The sequence below is a fragment of the Numida meleagris genome, chromosome 1 (assembly GCF_002078875.1).
Source record: "Numida meleagris isolate 19003 breed g44 Domestic line chromosome 1, NumMel1.0, whole genome shotgun sequence".
Lineage (NCBI taxonomy): Eukaryota > Metazoa > Chordata > Aves > Galliformes > Numididae > Numida > Numida meleagris.
In genome coordinates this window covers 58,027,038-58,045,870 of record NC_034409.1, presented here as the reverse complement: position 1 = coordinate 58,045,870, position 18,833 = coordinate 58,027,038, and the positions used below count along the sequence as shown (strand labels likewise).

Below are 18,833 nucleotides of genomic sequence, written 5' to 3'. Positions count from 1 at the left end.
TTTACCAAAGGAGCCACATAAGCTACTGGTATTGACAACACCTACAGGTGCTGCAGTGTCCTAAAGGGAGAAGTAAGGTGACTTTAGGTGAGATATAAAGTTCTGAGAAAATAACTCTACAGAAAAAAGAAAAAGACACAAATTTATTCTTAGTAATAATAAAAATACCACAGGAGAACTCATTCTGGAAAAAGAAAATACGTAAATAACAGCTCACCAAGATAACAAGTAACTGGAATGTCTAAAAAAACTCCTCAGAGGCATAAGCATGTTTTTAACTGCCATAAAACCAAAGCAGTAAGCCATTTGTATTAAGTACTCAAAATATGACCTAGAGGAGCAGCACTTGTGTTTGATTGCCATAATATAAGGAAAGAACATCAGTTAAAATAACTCTGTCCGGAAAGGTTTGCGTACAGAGGTAAACTGAAGTGCCATAGCTAATTCCAGTTCCATCAAGGCAGGCTACGCCCACACTGCCCTGTCTGGGACAGAGACCAGAAGAACCATTTACTGTCCAGTAACTCAAGAGGTGATTTGACGTTCCTCTCCAGCAGAACAGCACACACAATCCCACAACATTCCCACCACATTCACAGGATTCCCACTGATTCAGCTAGAATATATATTTTAAAGCTATGCAAGTTCAGCCCACTGACACTAGTCAATAGGAGGATGTTTATATCCTTAACATGGAGTGTCAGTGCTTCACTATCTTCACCCCTAAGGGGAAAAAGAAGCACGAGTACACATACACAGTTGTATCTGTGAGTACACGGGCCTCCTTCGGCATCACAGCCCTTGCCTTTACTCATCAGTTAACCTGTACACTGGGACTAGTGGCCACTGCTGTCATCCTGAACATCATCTGCTAGAAGAGCACAGATGCACACAACGCAGTCTGTCTGCTCCCTGGCTGACGCTGCGTCCCCTGGGCAAGTGCCCATCCTTTGGCAGCTTCCAAAACAAGACTGCAGCACCCTCTTTGTTAGACACCAGCGTTTACTTTCACCTTGGCTTTAAAAAGAGATGAAAGACAAACCTAGGTTTGCATCAGCTTTACCCAGGACTTGGAATTTACGCTCCATGTTTTGGATGAAGTTTCAATGCAATAAAGTCGTCCACTCAGGAAGATATGCAGAAAGGTGACAAAGTGAGTTATCAGTTGGCAATCACACAGGGACCAACATTCAAATTACAGATAACAACAGCACTCAGATGGCTGGCAAGCAGTCAAAGGCCCAGATGCTTTGCCAGAATTTTCTGTGGAGAAAGTCAATACTTCAGTGTATACAGAGTTAAGCCGAGCATCTGAGGAGTTCACCGCCTCAACACCACACAGCAGTCCCCATCCTGACAAGGTGATGACTGCTCACCCAGTGGAACCACTGCACCACTCTGTCCAAATTGCACAGTCAGACAAGCTGACATCCATCATGCAAGAGACAAAACTGCTGCTCCTGCCATCTCTGGTGGCTCACTGCACTACTTGGGACGTCAGAAGGGCAGCAACATCCCCACTGAGGAGAGAAGATCCAGGACAGGAACTGGGAAGGTGAGAGGTGATTTGGTGAAAATTTTAAAACCATCCAATGATATCTTGTCTTGCTGTTTTCCTCATCAGTAAGGAAACATTTCAAGAAAGACAAGATGATGAGTACAATTTAAAGCAATTTGAATTTTGTACTATGACTCCTTAAGCTAATGAAGTCAACAGGCACCAGTAGCTACTGCTCAGAAACACAGCCAGAATTAAGTTGCGTACCCTTTTTCCATCCTATTAAGTATGGAAAGAGATTTTTAAAAGGCAAGTTGATTACTTCTCTGTAATCAATTTTGTCTGGATATGTTAAACAGAAGTGCGGCACTGAGTATGAGCATGTCTCCGACAATCCACATATCCTCCAAGGTTTGATTTAGTATATAAAATTCAGTGACCCTAAGACCTTTATTATGATCTGCTATTGATTAAAATGATGATAATTTGTGTAATCCAGGGATATTAAAGGGAGATAACCTCATGTGCAGCAGCACTGAGTTCTCATTTTATTTCTCCAATACTATAAGGGTATTCGCTATCCCAAATACAAGGCAACAGGTTTTAGAAACATGCTCTTACATGAGAAACAAAGGAATTTTAAGGCTCACTGAGGTTTTACAAAAACAGCAATAAGGTTTTAGTTAACAGTAGTTCAACCAGTCACTATCCCTACCATTCCACACATGAAAAGCCTTTGCCACCTCCCGATCGATGTCTCTTTTGAAGAAGCATTGCCCATTATACTATACATTTAGATTGTCTGAATCATGAATGGTGGAGGGGGAATCAGCACAAGATTTCCTTTTTGCTTTTCTAGTTCATTCAAAAGCCCCTTCCTGTTAAACCAGTCAATATTTGAACAGACACTTCCAAAGACAGAAGGCTAACACACCGATCCAGAAACTAAATGCTGCATGAAAAAAGTACCATGCAAGACCAGGCTAAGAAATTCCTTGGCCTTTGTAAGCCATCAACAACCTTAAGACTAATTCAGAGAAGAACCCTTTCACTGCAGTGCCCCTCTCTCCTGTAAAGCCTAAGGAACACAAGGGCATCCACATCAGAGCCCCAGAACGGCCCACAGCGTGCTGGAAGGGGACAACTTAGAGTCTGAATTTTGGCTGGTCCAATGTGGAGCCAGCAGTTGGACTCAGTGATCATTATGGGTCTTTCCCAACTTGGGATATTCTAACTAGGTCCATCTCCCAGCAGGGAAGATGCACAGAGGACGAGTCCGGAGAAGGTAACATTCTCCACGTCTCCATCTGTCCGTGTAGCATTCTCCAAAGTCTTAAGCAAGCGCTCCAGAGTTCTTCTGTCCCTATATGCAGGCTGAGACTGACTACAAGAAGAGTCGCAATTTATATGCAGGGCAGATAGTAGCAGCTCCACTTAATGCAGGCATCATAGCCTCTGCATCCAAAAGGAATGAAAATTGAGAAGTCAGAATAGCAAATGAACTTCTCCTTGCAAGATAAACATTTCAGAAATTCCATGAGGATGGAAAAGCCAAGAAGAAGGATGCAGGAGGGGAGAAAAAACTTTCTTCAGCAGCAAATAAATGAGCAACACCTCGGACAGCTAATTCCAGGAAGTCAGAGGCTAACCTGAACCAATGCTGTACTAAAGCAAGCCCCTTCATCAGAAACTCCTGCAATGCCAGAAAATGAAGCACAAGACTTCACTAAACCTTTATCTGTTCTAAGAGGGGAAAGTAGTGTCTAGGAGTATGCCTGGTGCGTAGTAATTTAGCCTCTGATGCTGCTAACAGCAAGATACACAGCCAACACAGCCCATGTATGGCTCTCTCCTTGACCTCTCCAAGTGTAACTGGTACAGAAACAAAGGAACTGGGGGTAACTGAATGTATGAAAAGAAACAAAAAAATCCATTATCGTATTCAGAAGCAAAACAGAAACTGTCAAGAGGGCCCCTAGCCTATCCCTGCTGACGGGCAGCCAGGAGAGAAGGCCTTCTGTGGGCACAGTGCAGCACAGAAGGGCATCTGAGACCAGCTTGGAGCTGCCACACTCTTGCCATCAGAATCTTCAGTCTCTCCTCTTTTTTTCTCTTCCCAGACTAACACAAGCCTGCACAAAGATCAATAAATGGCTCAACAGTCATCACGTCTTCCAAACTGCTTAGCTCTCTGAGCAACGTGGTCTAGTGGGAGGTGTCCCTGCCTATAGCAGGGGGTTGGAACTGGATGATCTTCAAGGCCCCTTCCAACCCAAACCATTCTGTGATTCTGAAAACAGCATTTTACAGCAGGGCTGCGGTCTGCATCGAAGTCACTCCGAGTTCTGCCCAAGGCTGTCACACTCACGGGCTCTTCTGCGCTGCACATCCTACACAGTAATGAAACGCTGTTACCTCTCACAGACAAAGGCGAAGACTGAAGAAGGGGATGTGTAAACACTTTTTTGCCCACCGTGTCATCCAGGTTAAAGCACCGTCCCTACACCTGGTGCAAACGATCCCCTGAGCACAGAAATGTATGTACCGAAAGTTCTGCTGAACTCCCGGCCCGACAGCGAACAGGACGCAGAGCCGCCCACCCCTCAGCTCTCCGCCGCGAGCGGCACTTACCAGTGCTTCCCGTACAACCAGTTCCCCCCCCAGCTCAGCAAGCACACACCGAACGTGGTTTTCTTCCAGTGGTTCCTCAGGGTGGCGAACACCTTCCCCGCCCCCGCCATGCCGCCGGGGGAAGCGGCGGCCCCGCTGCCGGGACCCGGAGGGAAACGACGCGCAGCCCGCGGCCGCCGCCGCCCGGCTCGGCTGGAAACAGCAGCCCCGGCCCTGCGTTCCGCGCTGCCAGCGCCGAGGTCCTTTTTAAGAGCAAATGCCAAGGAAACGTATTTTCGTGGCCGTTCCTCTGTGCTCGCAGAGCAGCGGTGCAGTCGCCTCCAGCCCGTGAGGTGACCCACAGCGGCGAGGTCGTGGAGTCAGCGTTCCTGGAGGTGTTCAAGTACCGTGTGGATCTGGCACTGAGGGACGTGGCCAGTGGGCATGGTGGGGATGGGCTGGTGGTTGGACTGCATGCATTTTGTGGTCTTTTCCAACCTTAATGTTTCTATGATTCTATGATTTGATATCCAAGCACCACCAAATAAATGACCACTGAACCAGGAGAAATATCACCAACCATGGAGAGACACCTCCACCCATGCCCTGCTCACAAGGATGTCCTGCAGCTGGTGAGGAACCAGCATCCCCATGGAGCAATGTGGAGATGTGACTGAGTGACCCAGCTTCATGATGGCAAAAGCCTTTGGGACAACCCAAAGACAACCCAGGGCGACCTGAGAGCAGCCTCTCAATATCTAAAGGGGGGTTATATAAAAAGGAGGGGACAGACTTAGCAGAGTCTGTTGTGATAGGACAATGGGAAGTGGTTTCAAACTAAAAGAGGGGAGATTTAGATTTGTTACAATGTTTTTTTTTTTTAATTTCCTTTATGATAAGGGTGGTGAGGCACTGGCACTGGTTGCCCAGAGTGGTGGCAGATGCCCTGTCCCTGGAGACACTCAAGGGCAGGCTGGAGGGGCTCTGAGCACCCTGATCTAGCTGTAGGTGTCCCTGTTCATTGCAGAGGAGTTAGACTATATGGCTGTGAAATGTTCTTTCCAACTCAAATGATTATATGATTCTATGAACCCAGAGGTGAAAGCCTGGTGCAGCATTCATGCCTGGCTTCATTGGATGCCTGGCAGAGTGCAAATGGCTGCAGAGATACCAGGGGAATGGGCTGACTGATTACCAAATGAGAAAGGAATGCAGATGGGCAACCACTCAAAATGGACTGTTGGCTAAACAAGTGGTGTAAGGAAGTGCTCTGCTTTTGGAGAATAGTGTCATTCTTCTGCTGAGGACAAGCGCTTACAGACTAGGAACCCATCTGCAAATAACTGGCTGGTCAGGGTAATAAACTTAAGGCTGGGAGAAATATTTTCTCAGAGTGTTTTTCCCTTTTGCAAAATATCTTCTTCTTCAATGTGCAAACACTCACAGAAACGTGAAACTCAGTAAAATGATTTTCCTGTAAAAAAGCTTCCCTATATCTCTCTGCTTCGTTTCATGATATCCAGTTGGGATGTGTGTACTAATAAAAGCAGACTGATGGAGGCCAAATCTGGGACTAGGGGTATGTAGAAGTCTGTTTTGAAAGAGGCACGTTGATGCAGAAGAGAGTGCAGACGTCACTCTGTTATTCCTGATGAGAAAAGCAGATTGAAACCTACAGGTTGGTTTCCCTACTGTTGGTTTTGATGTCTAGTTCAGGCAGACCCTTGCCCAGTAACCATCTCTTCCCACTTAAACATTCTGGATTCATCTGTCCAGCGCATCTCAGCACACACAACGTGTGCTGCTGAATGTTCCAGCTGGTATAGTGTGATTAAATGTCCTACTTTTTTTTTTTTTTTTTTTGGTGGTAGTGTCCTACTTTTCGAGAGGATTCAGGTGGTGTGGCCAACTGCTAGTGATAGCAACAGATAGCAGTGCTCTCCTCCTGCTTTCCTTAGTTTATGAAAAGATTGCTTGCTGATACTTTCCAAATTCGTAATTGTCATGAGCTGCCACAAGTGATTTACAAAGATCTGTTATAGCTCCCTATTTCACAACCAAATCTATGGAATATTGTAATGTTTATTAACAACGCTTCCAAAACAAGCTTGGCTTTTTAAAATAAACCTTTTTTAGTATGCCAGTACATGTTCAGTGAAGTCAGAAAAATGCTGAAATATGAGAAGAGCCTGAATGTTTCAAGGATGGCTGAATGGAAATTTTCCGAGCTCATATGCATTAAAACACATTTGAGTCAGTATAACCAAGACATTTTAGCTCACATAATTGTTGTCTTTCTACATCACCAGGAAAGGGACTTGACCCTGCCCTTAAGCGGTGTGTCCAGGCTGGAAGAGCTCTAGAGGTCCCTTCCCATCTCAGCCATTTTGGGACATTATCTGAGAAATTGGCCTGGAAATTTCAGATGGTGCTTTTTGACAACTTCCCTTAGAAGAAATACTGCAGACAGCAACGACAGATTGTGTTCTTATCCCATTATCTGGCTTTACTTAGGATGCAGAGTCCATTCTGCAATCCCTCCTGGCAAACATGCATGTCCTAGTTTTTGGCTGTGGCTGTCTGATTGCCCTCCAGGCAGATCACACCTGCCGTGCTCTCACATGTACCTCACATGTACCAGGTACTTCGTTTTTAGCTCTCATAGTTTTTTGCATGTCAAATCAATAGAAGTAGGTATTAGAATAAGTGCGATGAAAAATGAGAGGATAGAGGGCTGATTTTGAGCATCCTCTACATTATATACCATAGTCCTTTTTTTTTAAGCCAAGTGAAATGACTGCTACCTTTTTCAGAAAACTGCTTGGAGGAAGCTGAATTATGTGCTTAGGTTTCTTATGATCGCTGGATGGTTTGTGTAAAAAGAAGTCAGCACTCGAAAGGCTGCCCCACAACTGTAATACTTGACTTGGGACTTATCACCTAAAATTACCATGCAAATTGTTTGTGAAGACAAGTGTGTGCCTCATCCCAGTTACTCACGGCGGACCCAATTTTGAAGAGCAATTTTTTAATCATCAGCCTATACCATCAGTGCTAAGTCTGTTAGCAGAAGAAACTTCAGATACATGACCATGCTTCAGGGACATATTTGTAATGTTAGTGAAGTCACATGCTTGACTGTATGAGTTCTTCTTAGCTAGAGTACATGGCAGAAACAGTAGAGGGATTCTTTTTCTACTACTTGGCAATGCCCTACAATCGTACATACGTAAGTACTGTCAAGGACAGGGAATGATTTATTCTCCTTTTCTGTTCAGCACATCTTGTCCTCAAGTCCTCACCTCAGCTAACTCGTCTGTGTTGGTGTGTTTCTGTCATGATCATTCCTCTGGGAACAGGATTGAAGTCACTGGTTTCATCACATGGTATGTAGTTCTGAGTTGGACCTTCTGAACCTTTCAGGGAAGCCGTGAACGGAGTCCTATTCCCAGCCACCAGCTGGTCTTTTATTCAAATTCATGGCCTGAAAGCTAATTCTAGCTACATGGTCTGCAGATAATCCTCATGTGGCTGAGCTGGGTGACCCCATCCTGCATCTCCAGTACATTCTGCACCAGCACTCTGTGAGGGCATGGGGAAGTTTCTTTACGTGATGGTAACATGAAGGATAAGCTCTGTCTGTCCCCCACACCTCCCTTTACACACTTTATTGATACTGCTGTGGAAAGAGTGGTGTGGTGGGAGCAACTTTTGGCATGGAAACCTCAAGGTTTTGTGCTGCTGACAAGAAAACCCCAGACTGCAAATCTCTCCACAATTCTGGCCCCTCAACAGAGTTTATAATTTCCTCCGCTTTAGTTCTGCAGCACCAGAGCACCAAGCATGATTTACAGTGGATAGAGCCCTTGTCCTTGGTCCCTTGGGGTGTCTCTCCCGATCAAACTGTGGGATGGGAGCTCCAGCCTTACTGTCTCCCACACCTTGAATTTTCTCTCCCCACAAGCCGTGGGCACAGGACTGAGCTGCAGAAAGAGTTCTTTCCTTGTCTATGGGTTCCCATCCTAGCTGAAATCTCTGGTGGGTTTCCCAGGTTTATTTGTGCTCTGCAGCCTTCCACCTCACATCTCAGGTCCCTCTCCATTCCACCCTGGCGACTGTCCTGTGTAAGAACGGGATGTATTGCAGCCACTGATGCTAACCAGAGAGATTTTGTATCTGTAAGAGCAGAAAAAGTTCATAATGGATTCTTTTGCCCTCATTTTCAGCTCTGCCCAAAGGTGCAAGCCCCCGGGGCAGTCATGTCTGCAGTCAGCGCCTGCTCCACTGGTGTGGAGAAAGGTCTGAATTACACTGTCAGAATTTTTGGTTGGGTGACTCAGAGAAACTCTGCACGAGAATAATCCCTTCATTTCCTTCCCTCCACTCTTCCTTTTCTATTCAGTAAGCAGAACACAATATGAGCTTCACCCTCCCTAGATCAAAATTCAGGAGTGTGCCCAGCATATCTCTACAACAAAAAACCACTGCCTTTGTGCCCTGCCCCCTCTTCCCACGTCTGGACTATTACACAGAAATATTCCCCAATTCTCGGAGTTTATTAACCTTTTTTTTCCAAGGGAATGAATGGAGATATTCACAGCTTTTGAACAGCCGCAGAAACCCATTAAATTTCTCTGTGGCAATCTTGTCGGGAGGTTGTTCCTTTAGCAGACACATTTCAGGAGGCTCTGTGCCTACTCCCAGTAAATGCAGGTGCCACTGAGGCATTAGGGTGAGCAGTCCTGGCTCCAAAATTTAAGTGTAGCAGGGCAAATGAAAAAAAAATTTCTATAGGCTTGTGATCTTGGAGCTGGCCAGAGATCCTGTCCCATCGCCAGCACCAGCTGGGTTGGGTCTCCCTCAGGCCTGCTTTGAATGAGAGAACAAGGACAGTGCCCCAGGCTGGGATCGATCCCTTCACTCATCAGCACAAAATGGAATGCATAAAAATCCATAGCAACTTCTGTGTTTGATAAACTATTTGCTTTCATTGAAGGTGTCAGTGAGAGCTACTCTGAGGACATCACTTTAATCACTGATAGGGGATTCTGTTCTTATGAAGTCCTGCTGGTCCAGACCAAGGTCACTCATTCTGCCTCTCTAGGCAGCATCCATGTGGATGGTGGAAGCTGGCATCCATCATGCTGGTGATGCGCGCCTCCGCAGGCAGGTGTTGCCACGGCCACCAACAGGACCTCAGAGTGGATGATTTACAGCCACCAGATTCTCACACAGGTAGTTTGCTTCCAGCAGAGATTAATGCTCATTGTTTAATAGAAGTAAATAAATACTTCTCTCCATTTGTTGTACAGCTGGATAAGAGAGAGGGTAGGAAACCTAGGCTTTCATACTGTTTCCCTATTGTTATGTACTACATACCTACAGTTACATTAAGATATCACCTGCCTGAAAATCCAGCTGCTGCTGTATACCATCCTGGTTGCATCCTATAGCCAGATGATACAATATGCAGAAAATCTCCTGAAAAGTACCAATATATCTGCAGCAATTATTCATTTTTTACTGAGGCAGTGACATCCTAATCTATGGACCAGATGGAATGGGCCTTGGGCAATTGTAATCAAAGAGCAACAGCCACATTTTGAAGGAAGAAGAGATTCCCAGTTGGTTTCCTACTAAATGCTTCTATTTTCATTTTGTTTTGACTCAGTTGTGTGCATCTCCATGGCCCACTGCACACATCTGGCTGACATCTTAGATCGTATACCCAGAACACTGCTGTGTTTGCTCAAAATTTCACTTCCTCCAAAGTCAGTACCAGTGCTCGATGACAACATGTTGTTTTATCCTTGTCCTTAGGTGGAGTTGGGGGACTGCAGCATCGGTCGCAGTTGAAGGCTGGATGAGAAAATCCATCACTGTAATGAAGAACCACTCCCATTCCTCTTCATTGATCAGATAATCTTTGCCGGTATAGAAGCTAGACAATTAATTTGACTTGGATTTTGGAGCACAAAATATGGCCACTTAGGAAAAGTGTAATCCTCCCGAGTTACTACAGATTGGTGTAATTCAGCCCCTGCCTCGTGACATACCCTACATCTTATACTGACACTGAACTTTGCTTTTAAATTATTGCTGGCCATTTCATCGGTCTATGAAATAGAGTTAATGTTATCAGATGTTGGTAGCGCATAACTGTACTTTGAGGGTTTTTTTTTTTGTTTGTTTGTTTAGTTTTGTTTTGTTCTTCTTCCAATTAGTTTAATTAGAAGAAAATCTGATATCTTGCTTTTTAAATATCTCTTAGTTTCCAAATATCTCAAAGGCCATCTTTTCACTCTGCCCATTAGAACATTTGCTGGAGTTATAGATCTGCCTGTCCTATCACATATACTGTTCCCTTTGGTTTTGGAGGACATCTGAGTTCATCCAAAGGGATTCTGCCTAAACTCTGGAGCATTTTCAGCAAGTGTATTTCAACAAGCTCGGTGGCTAGTTCGTGTTCTGCACGGTTTTACACTATATGTTTCAGAAAGTAGCTAAGCGATATGTTTTAAAAATACCTGTTATTCTCATGTTGTTAATTTATGTGCTAATTATGTCACAGACACTGCTTTTGAATTCTGTAGTTTCTTTCATTACATACAGTGTGTTTTTTTTTTTTTTAATTCACATCACATTGTGGTCTGGTGTCATTTGAAAGGATGACTTGGTTTTCTTGTTTAGAGATCCTTTCCACTTAATATGCTGCTTTCAGAATCTATGGCATGATGAAGTTGAGGGCAGTGTAAGACTCTGGGACTTGATGAGGCTGGATTAGAACAGTCTTGTATTTTACATTAAACGCAAGCATCTTGAGCCACAGTTACTAGCCTTTCCAAATGCACAGGTGTTGTTGACTCCATTTATATGATATCTTTGCTTGCTTTGATTTCTTGCTTTCCTGTTTTAAGAACAGATGGGAAAAGTAATTTAAGTACTGAATACCATAAGGTACCTAGAATAAAGTAAATTAAGGAAACACTGCAAGTGAACAAATAAATAGAAGAGTTAAGCCACTAACAGAAGATTCACAATTAAGAATTAACGGAGAATATAAACTTAGCCAAGTGACAGAAATCACCTGGCTCAGAGCGAATCCTGCAGAGCACAGACAGTGCTCTGACACTGCAGATATGTGGAGATCCCAAACTCAGAGAAGAGAGGAGGCAGAGTGTATGGAATTATACCAGCTGCAGCACGTAACACAAATTGTGAAAATGTCTGCTGTATGACCAAAAACGCCAGAAGTACAATAGACTGCATTAAACAGAATCAGAACCACAGAATCATAGGTGCTCAATTCAATGTAATAAACAGTTTTTAGAGCTCTTCTTGGTATACAGAACATGGAAGAGAGGGACAAGGGCACCTGACAGGCCTCTGGGAAGGCACAGGCCAAGGCTCAGAGGTGCCAGGAAACAGCAGGACCGGGAGAAGGGGAAAGGGGTCGAGAGAGAGTGGCAGTGCCTGGAAGTGGCACAGTGGTCACTCCAGACGTGTATACAGACACACGAATGTGAAGTGCTGCTGGGGTGACTGCTGTGGAGGAAGAAGGACTGTGGTGACATCACCGAGCAACAGGCTGTGATGTCACAAGAGATGCACTGTGACTGCAGCACCCTCACTGCTCATCTTTGGGCGCGGGCAGAGCCTGGCCCAGTCCGTCTCGTGCCTGGACTCCTGCCGAACGTGTGTGTGAGGCTTGGAGGTGGAGCGAGCATTTGTCTTGGGTGCTGGGCTGTGCTTTGGGCACTGCTGGCAGCGGCTCTCAGTGCCCGTCCCTACAGCCATCACCTGCATTTCCCTGGCCTGCCTGGCTCAGGCAGCCGGGGCTCCACAGGGCGCACGCGCAGCAGCAGAGGTGAGCTGGGTGAGGACAAGTCCCTCAGGGTGAGCGCTGGGACTCGGGGAGCTGCCAGGGCCAGGGCCGCAGCCTGAGGGACCTCTGAGGGCATGGAGCATGGGGCGGCTCCGGTGTGGGGCCGGGAGGGTGTCCTGCTGAGGGACCTGGGCTTTTCTTCTCTCCGTCCTTGGGATGGAGAATGACCGCGGCCTCTCTGCCTCTTGCAGCGCGCAACATTCACCACCGAGGCGCTGGTGAAGAGGAGCAGCGCCTCATCGTCACTCCCCAGTAGGCCGCAGCATAAGGACCATGGCAGCGGAGCAGGAATGGGTATGTCCCATCTGCCGTGAAGTGCGCAAGGACATTGCCTACGCGGTGCCGTGCCATCATGAGTTCTGCCTCGGCTGCATCCTGCGGTGGGGCAAGCAGCAGGAGAGCTGCCCGCTCTGCAGGAGGGACATGGAAGTAGTCAAGGTCGCAGAGTGGGATGATGACGAGGACCTGGACTTCATCATCTGGCCTCCAGCACCACCTGTGCCTGCCTGCTTCGGGGAAAGCCTTGCTACATCCCACAGCAGCTCTAGCTCCTCACGGTCCCCTTCACCATTCTCTAATGAGGAAGAGGATGAAGAGGCAGATGAGGAGGAAGGTGAGGAGGCAGATGGGGAGGAGGCAGAGGAGGCAGAGGAGCAGGAGGATGAGGAGGCAGAGGAGGGTCCTGTGGTGGGCGGTCTCCCGCCTGAGGCCTGGGCAGAGCTGTTCAGGCAGCACCGGGAGATCCTGGACCCTGTGCTGCCTTTGCTGCGCCGAGAGCTGAGAGCCATGTTTGGCACACACTGGTGGCTGGCAATGGCAGCGGAGAGCTACATCCTGAGTGCCCTGTGCACCATCGGGCTGGACAGCGAGGAGCTGATGGAGCTGATGCGGCCTGCGCTGGGGGATGAAACAGAGACATTCATCCAGGGCCTCGTCGACACCATCGTGCGCCAATGCGGCGAGGAGGCCCACAGACTGCTGGGTCTGCAGGGCGCCCACGTGTCTGCGGGGCAGGAGGAGGGCCCTGCAGCCAGGGGGCAGGAGGACAGCCCTGTGGCCGCCCCTGGCCCCACAACCTCCCCACAAGTGACCCTCACACAAGGGTCTGGACTCTCTGGCAGCATTGCGAGTCCCAACAGGGAGGAGCGGCCCAGCACAGCAGGGGCTGACATTCGTGCAGGTCCCAGTCACGCCCCTACTGCACACATGGTGAGGGAAGCAGAGGTGCCCAATGAGGAGATGGAGCTGGCAGCAGCAGCAGGTCCCTCTGCCCAGGGCAGCAGCCCCTCCGCTCCTGGCCACTCGCCTGAGAGGGCCCGGCGGCCCCCGAAGAGGAGCGCCAACAGTGACCAGGACGCACAGCCGCCATGCAAGAGGCCACCCCCTCGGCGGGACTAGCAGGGGTTGCACTTCCCCTCAGTAAATATGTAAATAAATAAATAAATATTGATTACAAAGAATTGCAGAATCGTCGTGGATTGGAGGCAAAATTTAGAAGAGTTGTATCTTGTGGGCATGTGTAACATGAAAAGAAAAAAAAAAGAGGGTCAGGAAGTAACGTCCCTCTGTGGGACTAGCAGAGATTGCACTTCTCTTTAATTAAAAAATTAAAAAGTGTTTTCTTATAATCACAGTATGGTATTGGTTGAGAAGGACCTGTGGAAATCATCTACTGCAGCCTAGATTATACTCGTTTTGGAAGTCCAAGCCAAGGCAGATAACGAACAGGAGCTCTACTTAAACAATAATATTACAGAACATGGCACCCTGACAACAATGGCTTCAGCATTAACTTTGGGTATAGATAGGACTGTTTCAAAAAGAAATATATTGAAAATGTGTCTGTTTTCATAGCATTTTATCAATTTTACATGCATTTTTACTTAATTAAACTAATAATGCTAGTTATTATGGCAATGCATTTGAAATAAGTATCTCTGAATATATGAAAATCTTTTTGTCTGTCATTTTCATATATGACTACATAAAATGTAGAATATTATATAGTAGTATATATTTTGCAATATGTCCTGTCGTTAAAGTGAACATGGTTCAAATGATTAATCTTTTCTTCCTTTAACCATTGTTCTCCAGTTGGTTTTCCAGAGATATCTAGAAGACTTCTTCTTGCTCCTAAGTATGTGGTTGCTTTGAGTGAAGCACGAGTTATATAGCTAGAGAATCCTCTGTAAAGTGGCGCAATATTGAGACTAAGCTCCTGTTACACATGGTTTTACACAAAACCCATCACTTTGCATACACAGGCTGTATCTAAGCTTGGGAGCACTGCTTTAGAAAGTCTGATTACCAGGAGAAGGACTATATAGGATGGGTAAAAAAAAAAAAAAAGACAGCACTGTTTTCTTAGATGTACCATGCAGAAGTCAAAGATCAAATAGCCTAATTGGAAGTAAATAGGACACTTAATCCTCTAATAGTTATATAGAAGTGGATGTGTTGCCAGAAATTCATTTAGAAGATACTTTTAGTAGAATCACACATACCAGAAAGTAAATGCGGAAAACTGAATGGTTAGCACTAAGCTTCTTAAGCATAAAGATGTATGTGAACAAAGCTGGAAAATAAATAGAAAATATATTGGAAAAGGCATAATTTCTACTAGTTCCCATGCAGCTTGGAATAAGGTTTCCTGGGTAGTGACCAGACTTAGAAAAGCAACCACTCAAACATCTGCCTATATAAGGACTGTGATTGCCAGAGATATAGCTGAGGGTAAGACCATGGAGAAAATAAGTAACATCATTAACACAATTCCCAATAAAACTTATGTAGAAAACCTCATTATTGTTTACAATCAAAATGGATGTGTGGAAGTCCTCCAGGGACTGAGAAGTCCCAGCAAAAAGCCGGGAAAATCTTCCACAGGCCATTAAAGGCAATGCTGCAGCTGCTAAGACTCACTGTGCGTATGCGATTTTGGTGCTCCATTTGGTTGGCAGAGGACGCACCCCAGAGCTGTTCATCTGTTTGTGTGGATGTACAGGGGTTGCCAGCACTTTATGAGAGCAGTGGGACACCAGCAGCTGCGTATTCACTTGAGATTGCCACCTCTGGCACATGATGAGTCATGTGGTCTTCTCCAAATCCAACAGATCAGAGAGGAAGGGGAGGATGTGCCTGATGTGTCCCCAGGAGGGGTGGGCATCCACTGGGTCTGTGGGTGCATGGCTATGCAGGCACTTGTCCCCAGTTGGAGCCACAGATCCATGCAGCAGCAGCAGGTTCATTGCTGTAATCCTGAAATGTCACTGAGGATCGATTTAGAAAGGAAGATAGGGTCTTAAATCTCTGATTATATAGTAAGCATCCCTGCCACTGCTGTGCTGTGAGGCTTTTGCTGCTGGTCACACACGGAGGTGACAGGACAAGGCATGCAGCAGAGCCATCAGAAGCCAGCAGCCCTCTGGGTGTGCAGTTCAATCACTTGTGATTGCCAAAGCCTCACAGTTTATGTTGAAGCTGCATCATTGTGGCTGCAGCAAACATCAGGCCACAGAATCACAGAACTGTAGGGGTTGGACAAAAACTCTGGAGATCATCGAGGTCCTCTGAGCCTAGCTGAGTCCTGCCTCGCAACAAATGGGCCAGCCTGGGCCAAGCATCAGTCACCAGGCCATTCACTGCAATGAGATGTATTTCCTGGTAATTTGGGAACCATTGTATCTTGGGCTAATAAGCACTGTTATCTTCCTTCTCCACATTTATTGACTCCATGATACAGTTACTGTGTCTTAAACAGAAATCACCCTCAAGATATCATCTAATTATCTTATCATCATTCTGAAAATCTGTTTGGTATTACCAATAATCTCATTACTACAACTGCAACACTCATTAAACAAACAGACAATAAAAATACATGCAATGCAGCAATCAAACTGCACTGGAATCTCACACTGAGTGATGGATAATTCTGAAGCAGATTGTTCTCATACATTATTTCCTGAGAAAGATTAAAATAGCTCAAGAAAACCCTGTTTCAATCACAAGGTTCTCTTCTAGAGCCTGGCTATTTGACATGACTCCATCACCACTCAAAGGCACAGTGAGGACTGGATACGGTCAGAGCCTTCCTGTGGGAGTGGGGAGACCTCTCAGCAGGAATGACATTGGTGGAATCTCACGGCACACACTGGTCCCTGCGCAGGACCTGGGGGATGTGGAGACACGACGAAGCTAAGCTCTGTGACAGTGATCCAGCATCTCCTGAGCTCATCCCCTGCTTCTGTATGACATCCTGGATGGTCCTGCTTGGGACTGGGAAGCCATCACCATCTTCTTGACAGGCAGCAGCTCCTGGCGCTGCACTGAGAAAAGCAAAACCACAGAGCAGTGCTGAGCCATGCATGTTTAAAAGATGGGAGGCCTGATCCTCACCTCCTGGAAGTAAATGGAAATACATTCATGAAGAGCAGATGGGCATATTTTCAAGCTTTTGTTGCCTGTCATCTGTGCCCAGTTATACTTAGCTCTGTTACACCTGCACAGAGCCACTTGAACATGTATCAAAACAACTCCTGTCCCTAGCTATGATCTACACTGATCCAACAGCAGACCATCATTTGTCTTACTGGTAAAACAAATGCTGACAAATTTAACGTACTTCTTTATTTTTTCTTCTGTAAATGCATGCAAATAGATTTGGAACATTTTATGGGTACATTTCACACCTGATGGAACCACTTATGACAGCTTCCTCTCTGGGTATATAAAAAATATCCATATCCATGTCAATCATTTTTATCAATTCCACTCCTATACTTAGTACTCATTTTGACCAGGAAAATTTTTCCTGAATATCACAGATGAGCCTATGAACTCTTTGTTACTCTCAGCCAAATGGCTAAAACAGTAATCCACTTCTTGGAGTAAAGTGGGTCCCATTAAATGAACAAGGGAGTAGTAAGTTATGTGCATGTGTGCACGCACAAATTACTGCGTGGGAGAGAGCCAAGGCAGAGAGGTGCTGCATTTAGTATGAACTGAGGAGAGGTTACTAGTCACTGCCTTTTTGTGCTGGCCCAGCAACTTTCAGCTTTGCATTCATCCAAATAATTGAAATCTCCTTCTGTTTTAATATGCAAGTTTGCATGTACCTCAATAATTCAATATTACTGCTGCAAATATAATAGAAATACATACGTGACTAGTTATATTCTTCAATAAAGTGGGCAAAGGGACAACACAGGAAGAGTCTTTAGAAACACAGAACTCTCCCAGGTCCATAAAGAAAGAACAAAACGGGAATTTTGGAGGATAGAATCACAGAATCATAGAATCATAGAATCACAAGGTTGGACAGGACCTACAAGATCATCCAGTCCAACCATCCTCCTATCACCACTGCTACCTGCTAAGCTAGTAAATCATGTCTCATAGCACCTCATCCAGACACCTACTGAACACCACCACCGATGACACCACCACCTCCCTGAGCAGGCCATTCCAGTGCCTGACCACTCTGAGAGAGAAAAAGTTTTTCCTTATATCTAATCTAAATCTCCCTTGGCGCAACTTGTGGCCATTTCCTCAGGTTCCACTTGTTGTCTGGGAGAAGAGGCCAATCCGCTCCTCATCCCAGCCTCCCTTCAGGAAGTTGTAGAATGTGATGAGGTCTCCTCCGAGCCTCCTGTTCTCCAGACTAAACAATCCCAGCTCCCTCAGCCACTCCTCATAAGACCTGAGCTCTAGACCCCTCTCCGGATTCGTTGCCCTTCTCTGGACACATTCCAGGGCCTCAATGTCTTTCTTGCAGTGAGGGGCCCAAAACTGGACACAGTACTCAAGGTGCGGCCTCACCGGAGCTGAGTACAGGGGGATGATTACCTCCCTGCTCCTGCTGGCTACATTATTTCTAACGCAGGCCGAGATGGCATTAGCCCTCTTGGCCGCCTGGGCACACTGTCGGCTCATGTTCAGCCAAGCATTGACCAACACCGCCAGGTCCCTTTCCTCTTCACAGTCATCTGCCCCACGCCTATAGCGTTGCATGGGGTTATTGTAGACAAAGTGCAGGACTCGGTACTTGGCCTAGTTGAACCTCACCCATTTGCCTCAGCCCAGCAATCCAGCCTATCCAGATCAATAACATCCAACCCCTGCATAAATGCCTATAAATCTTGTCCCTTCCCCATTCGAGTTCTGTGACCCTCCTCTGTGCACACTTCCTTGTGAACATTTTCCTATGGAGAAAGGCACCACAGATTATATTTGCAGCCAGTTTTAGGAGAAATTATGGGGATGCCAGGCCACGAGGGCTCTTACTGCATTCTTAGACAGCAGGGCAAGTCTTCCAGTGCGTGAGGAGCAATAGGACATCAGATTTCCCCATGAATCACACCTTGTGCTGCACATTTCCAGTATTAGTTCTGGTGTGATGCCTGAGCTCAGCCAGGACTCACACACACACACACACAAATATATATATATTACATATGTATGGCAAAAGTGCCCCTAATTTAGCGTTTGCTGCTTAGTTAAGAATAATCTGCCAGCATGGCTCCCTAGAAAGCACGGTTTGCAGGAAACCTCCTTCTAGGCCATCTTCCTCATAGATGCACAGGGAAGCAGGGACAGAGGGACCTTGTGATCTCTCAGTATGGTTTGCAGCCTTAGAAATGATCCACGATAAATGGGAAATTAGTGATGTGGTTCCTCTTGGTGGGGTGGAAGCTGAGCAGCAGGCCTTGGGAACCGCGTTTGCCCTCAACCTCCTCTGATCCCATCGAGCAAAAGGCAAGCATTTTCTGAGCTGGCAGGACTGGATGTGACAGTAAAGGAGAAATGAGAGGAAGGAGAAAAAAGGGCTGCACACAGAGG

At 46.2% G+C, this 18,833-nt stretch overlaps 2 protein-coding genes across 2 annotated transcripts in view; one reads left to right on the top strand and one right to left on the bottom strand.

Moving 5' to 3' along the window:
• AGK (acylglycerol kinase) overlaps nucleotides 1-4,239 on the bottom strand; it is a 31,381-nt gene extending 27,142 nt beyond the window's left edge. The window contains exon 1 of the mRNA XM_021388512.1: nucleotides 4,130-4,239. Within this exon, the coding sequence (XP_021244187.1) occupies nucleotides 4,130-4,239 (110 nt within the window). The remainder of the gene's footprint in view (nucleotides 1-4,129) is intronic.
• On the top strand, nucleotides 11,043-14,549 carry LOC110394513 (E3 ubiquitin-protein ligase Topors-like). Its single transcript, XM_021388414.1, has 2 exons — nucleotides 11,043-11,975; nucleotides 12,185-14,549. The coding sequence occupies exon 2, from the start codon at nucleotides 12,267-12,269 to the stop codon at nucleotides 13,389-13,391; it is 1,125 nt and encodes a 374-aa protein (XP_021244089.1). The 5' UTR covers nucleotides 11,043-11,975; nucleotides 12,185-12,266; the 3' UTR covers nucleotides 13,392-14,549.

Bases quoted from the DNA above. Each gene is read 5' to 3' on its own strand.
- LOC110394513 (XM_021388414.1), top strand. From the start codon at position 12,267: ATGGCAGCGGAGCAGGAATGGGTATGTCCCATCTGCCGTGAAGTGCGC.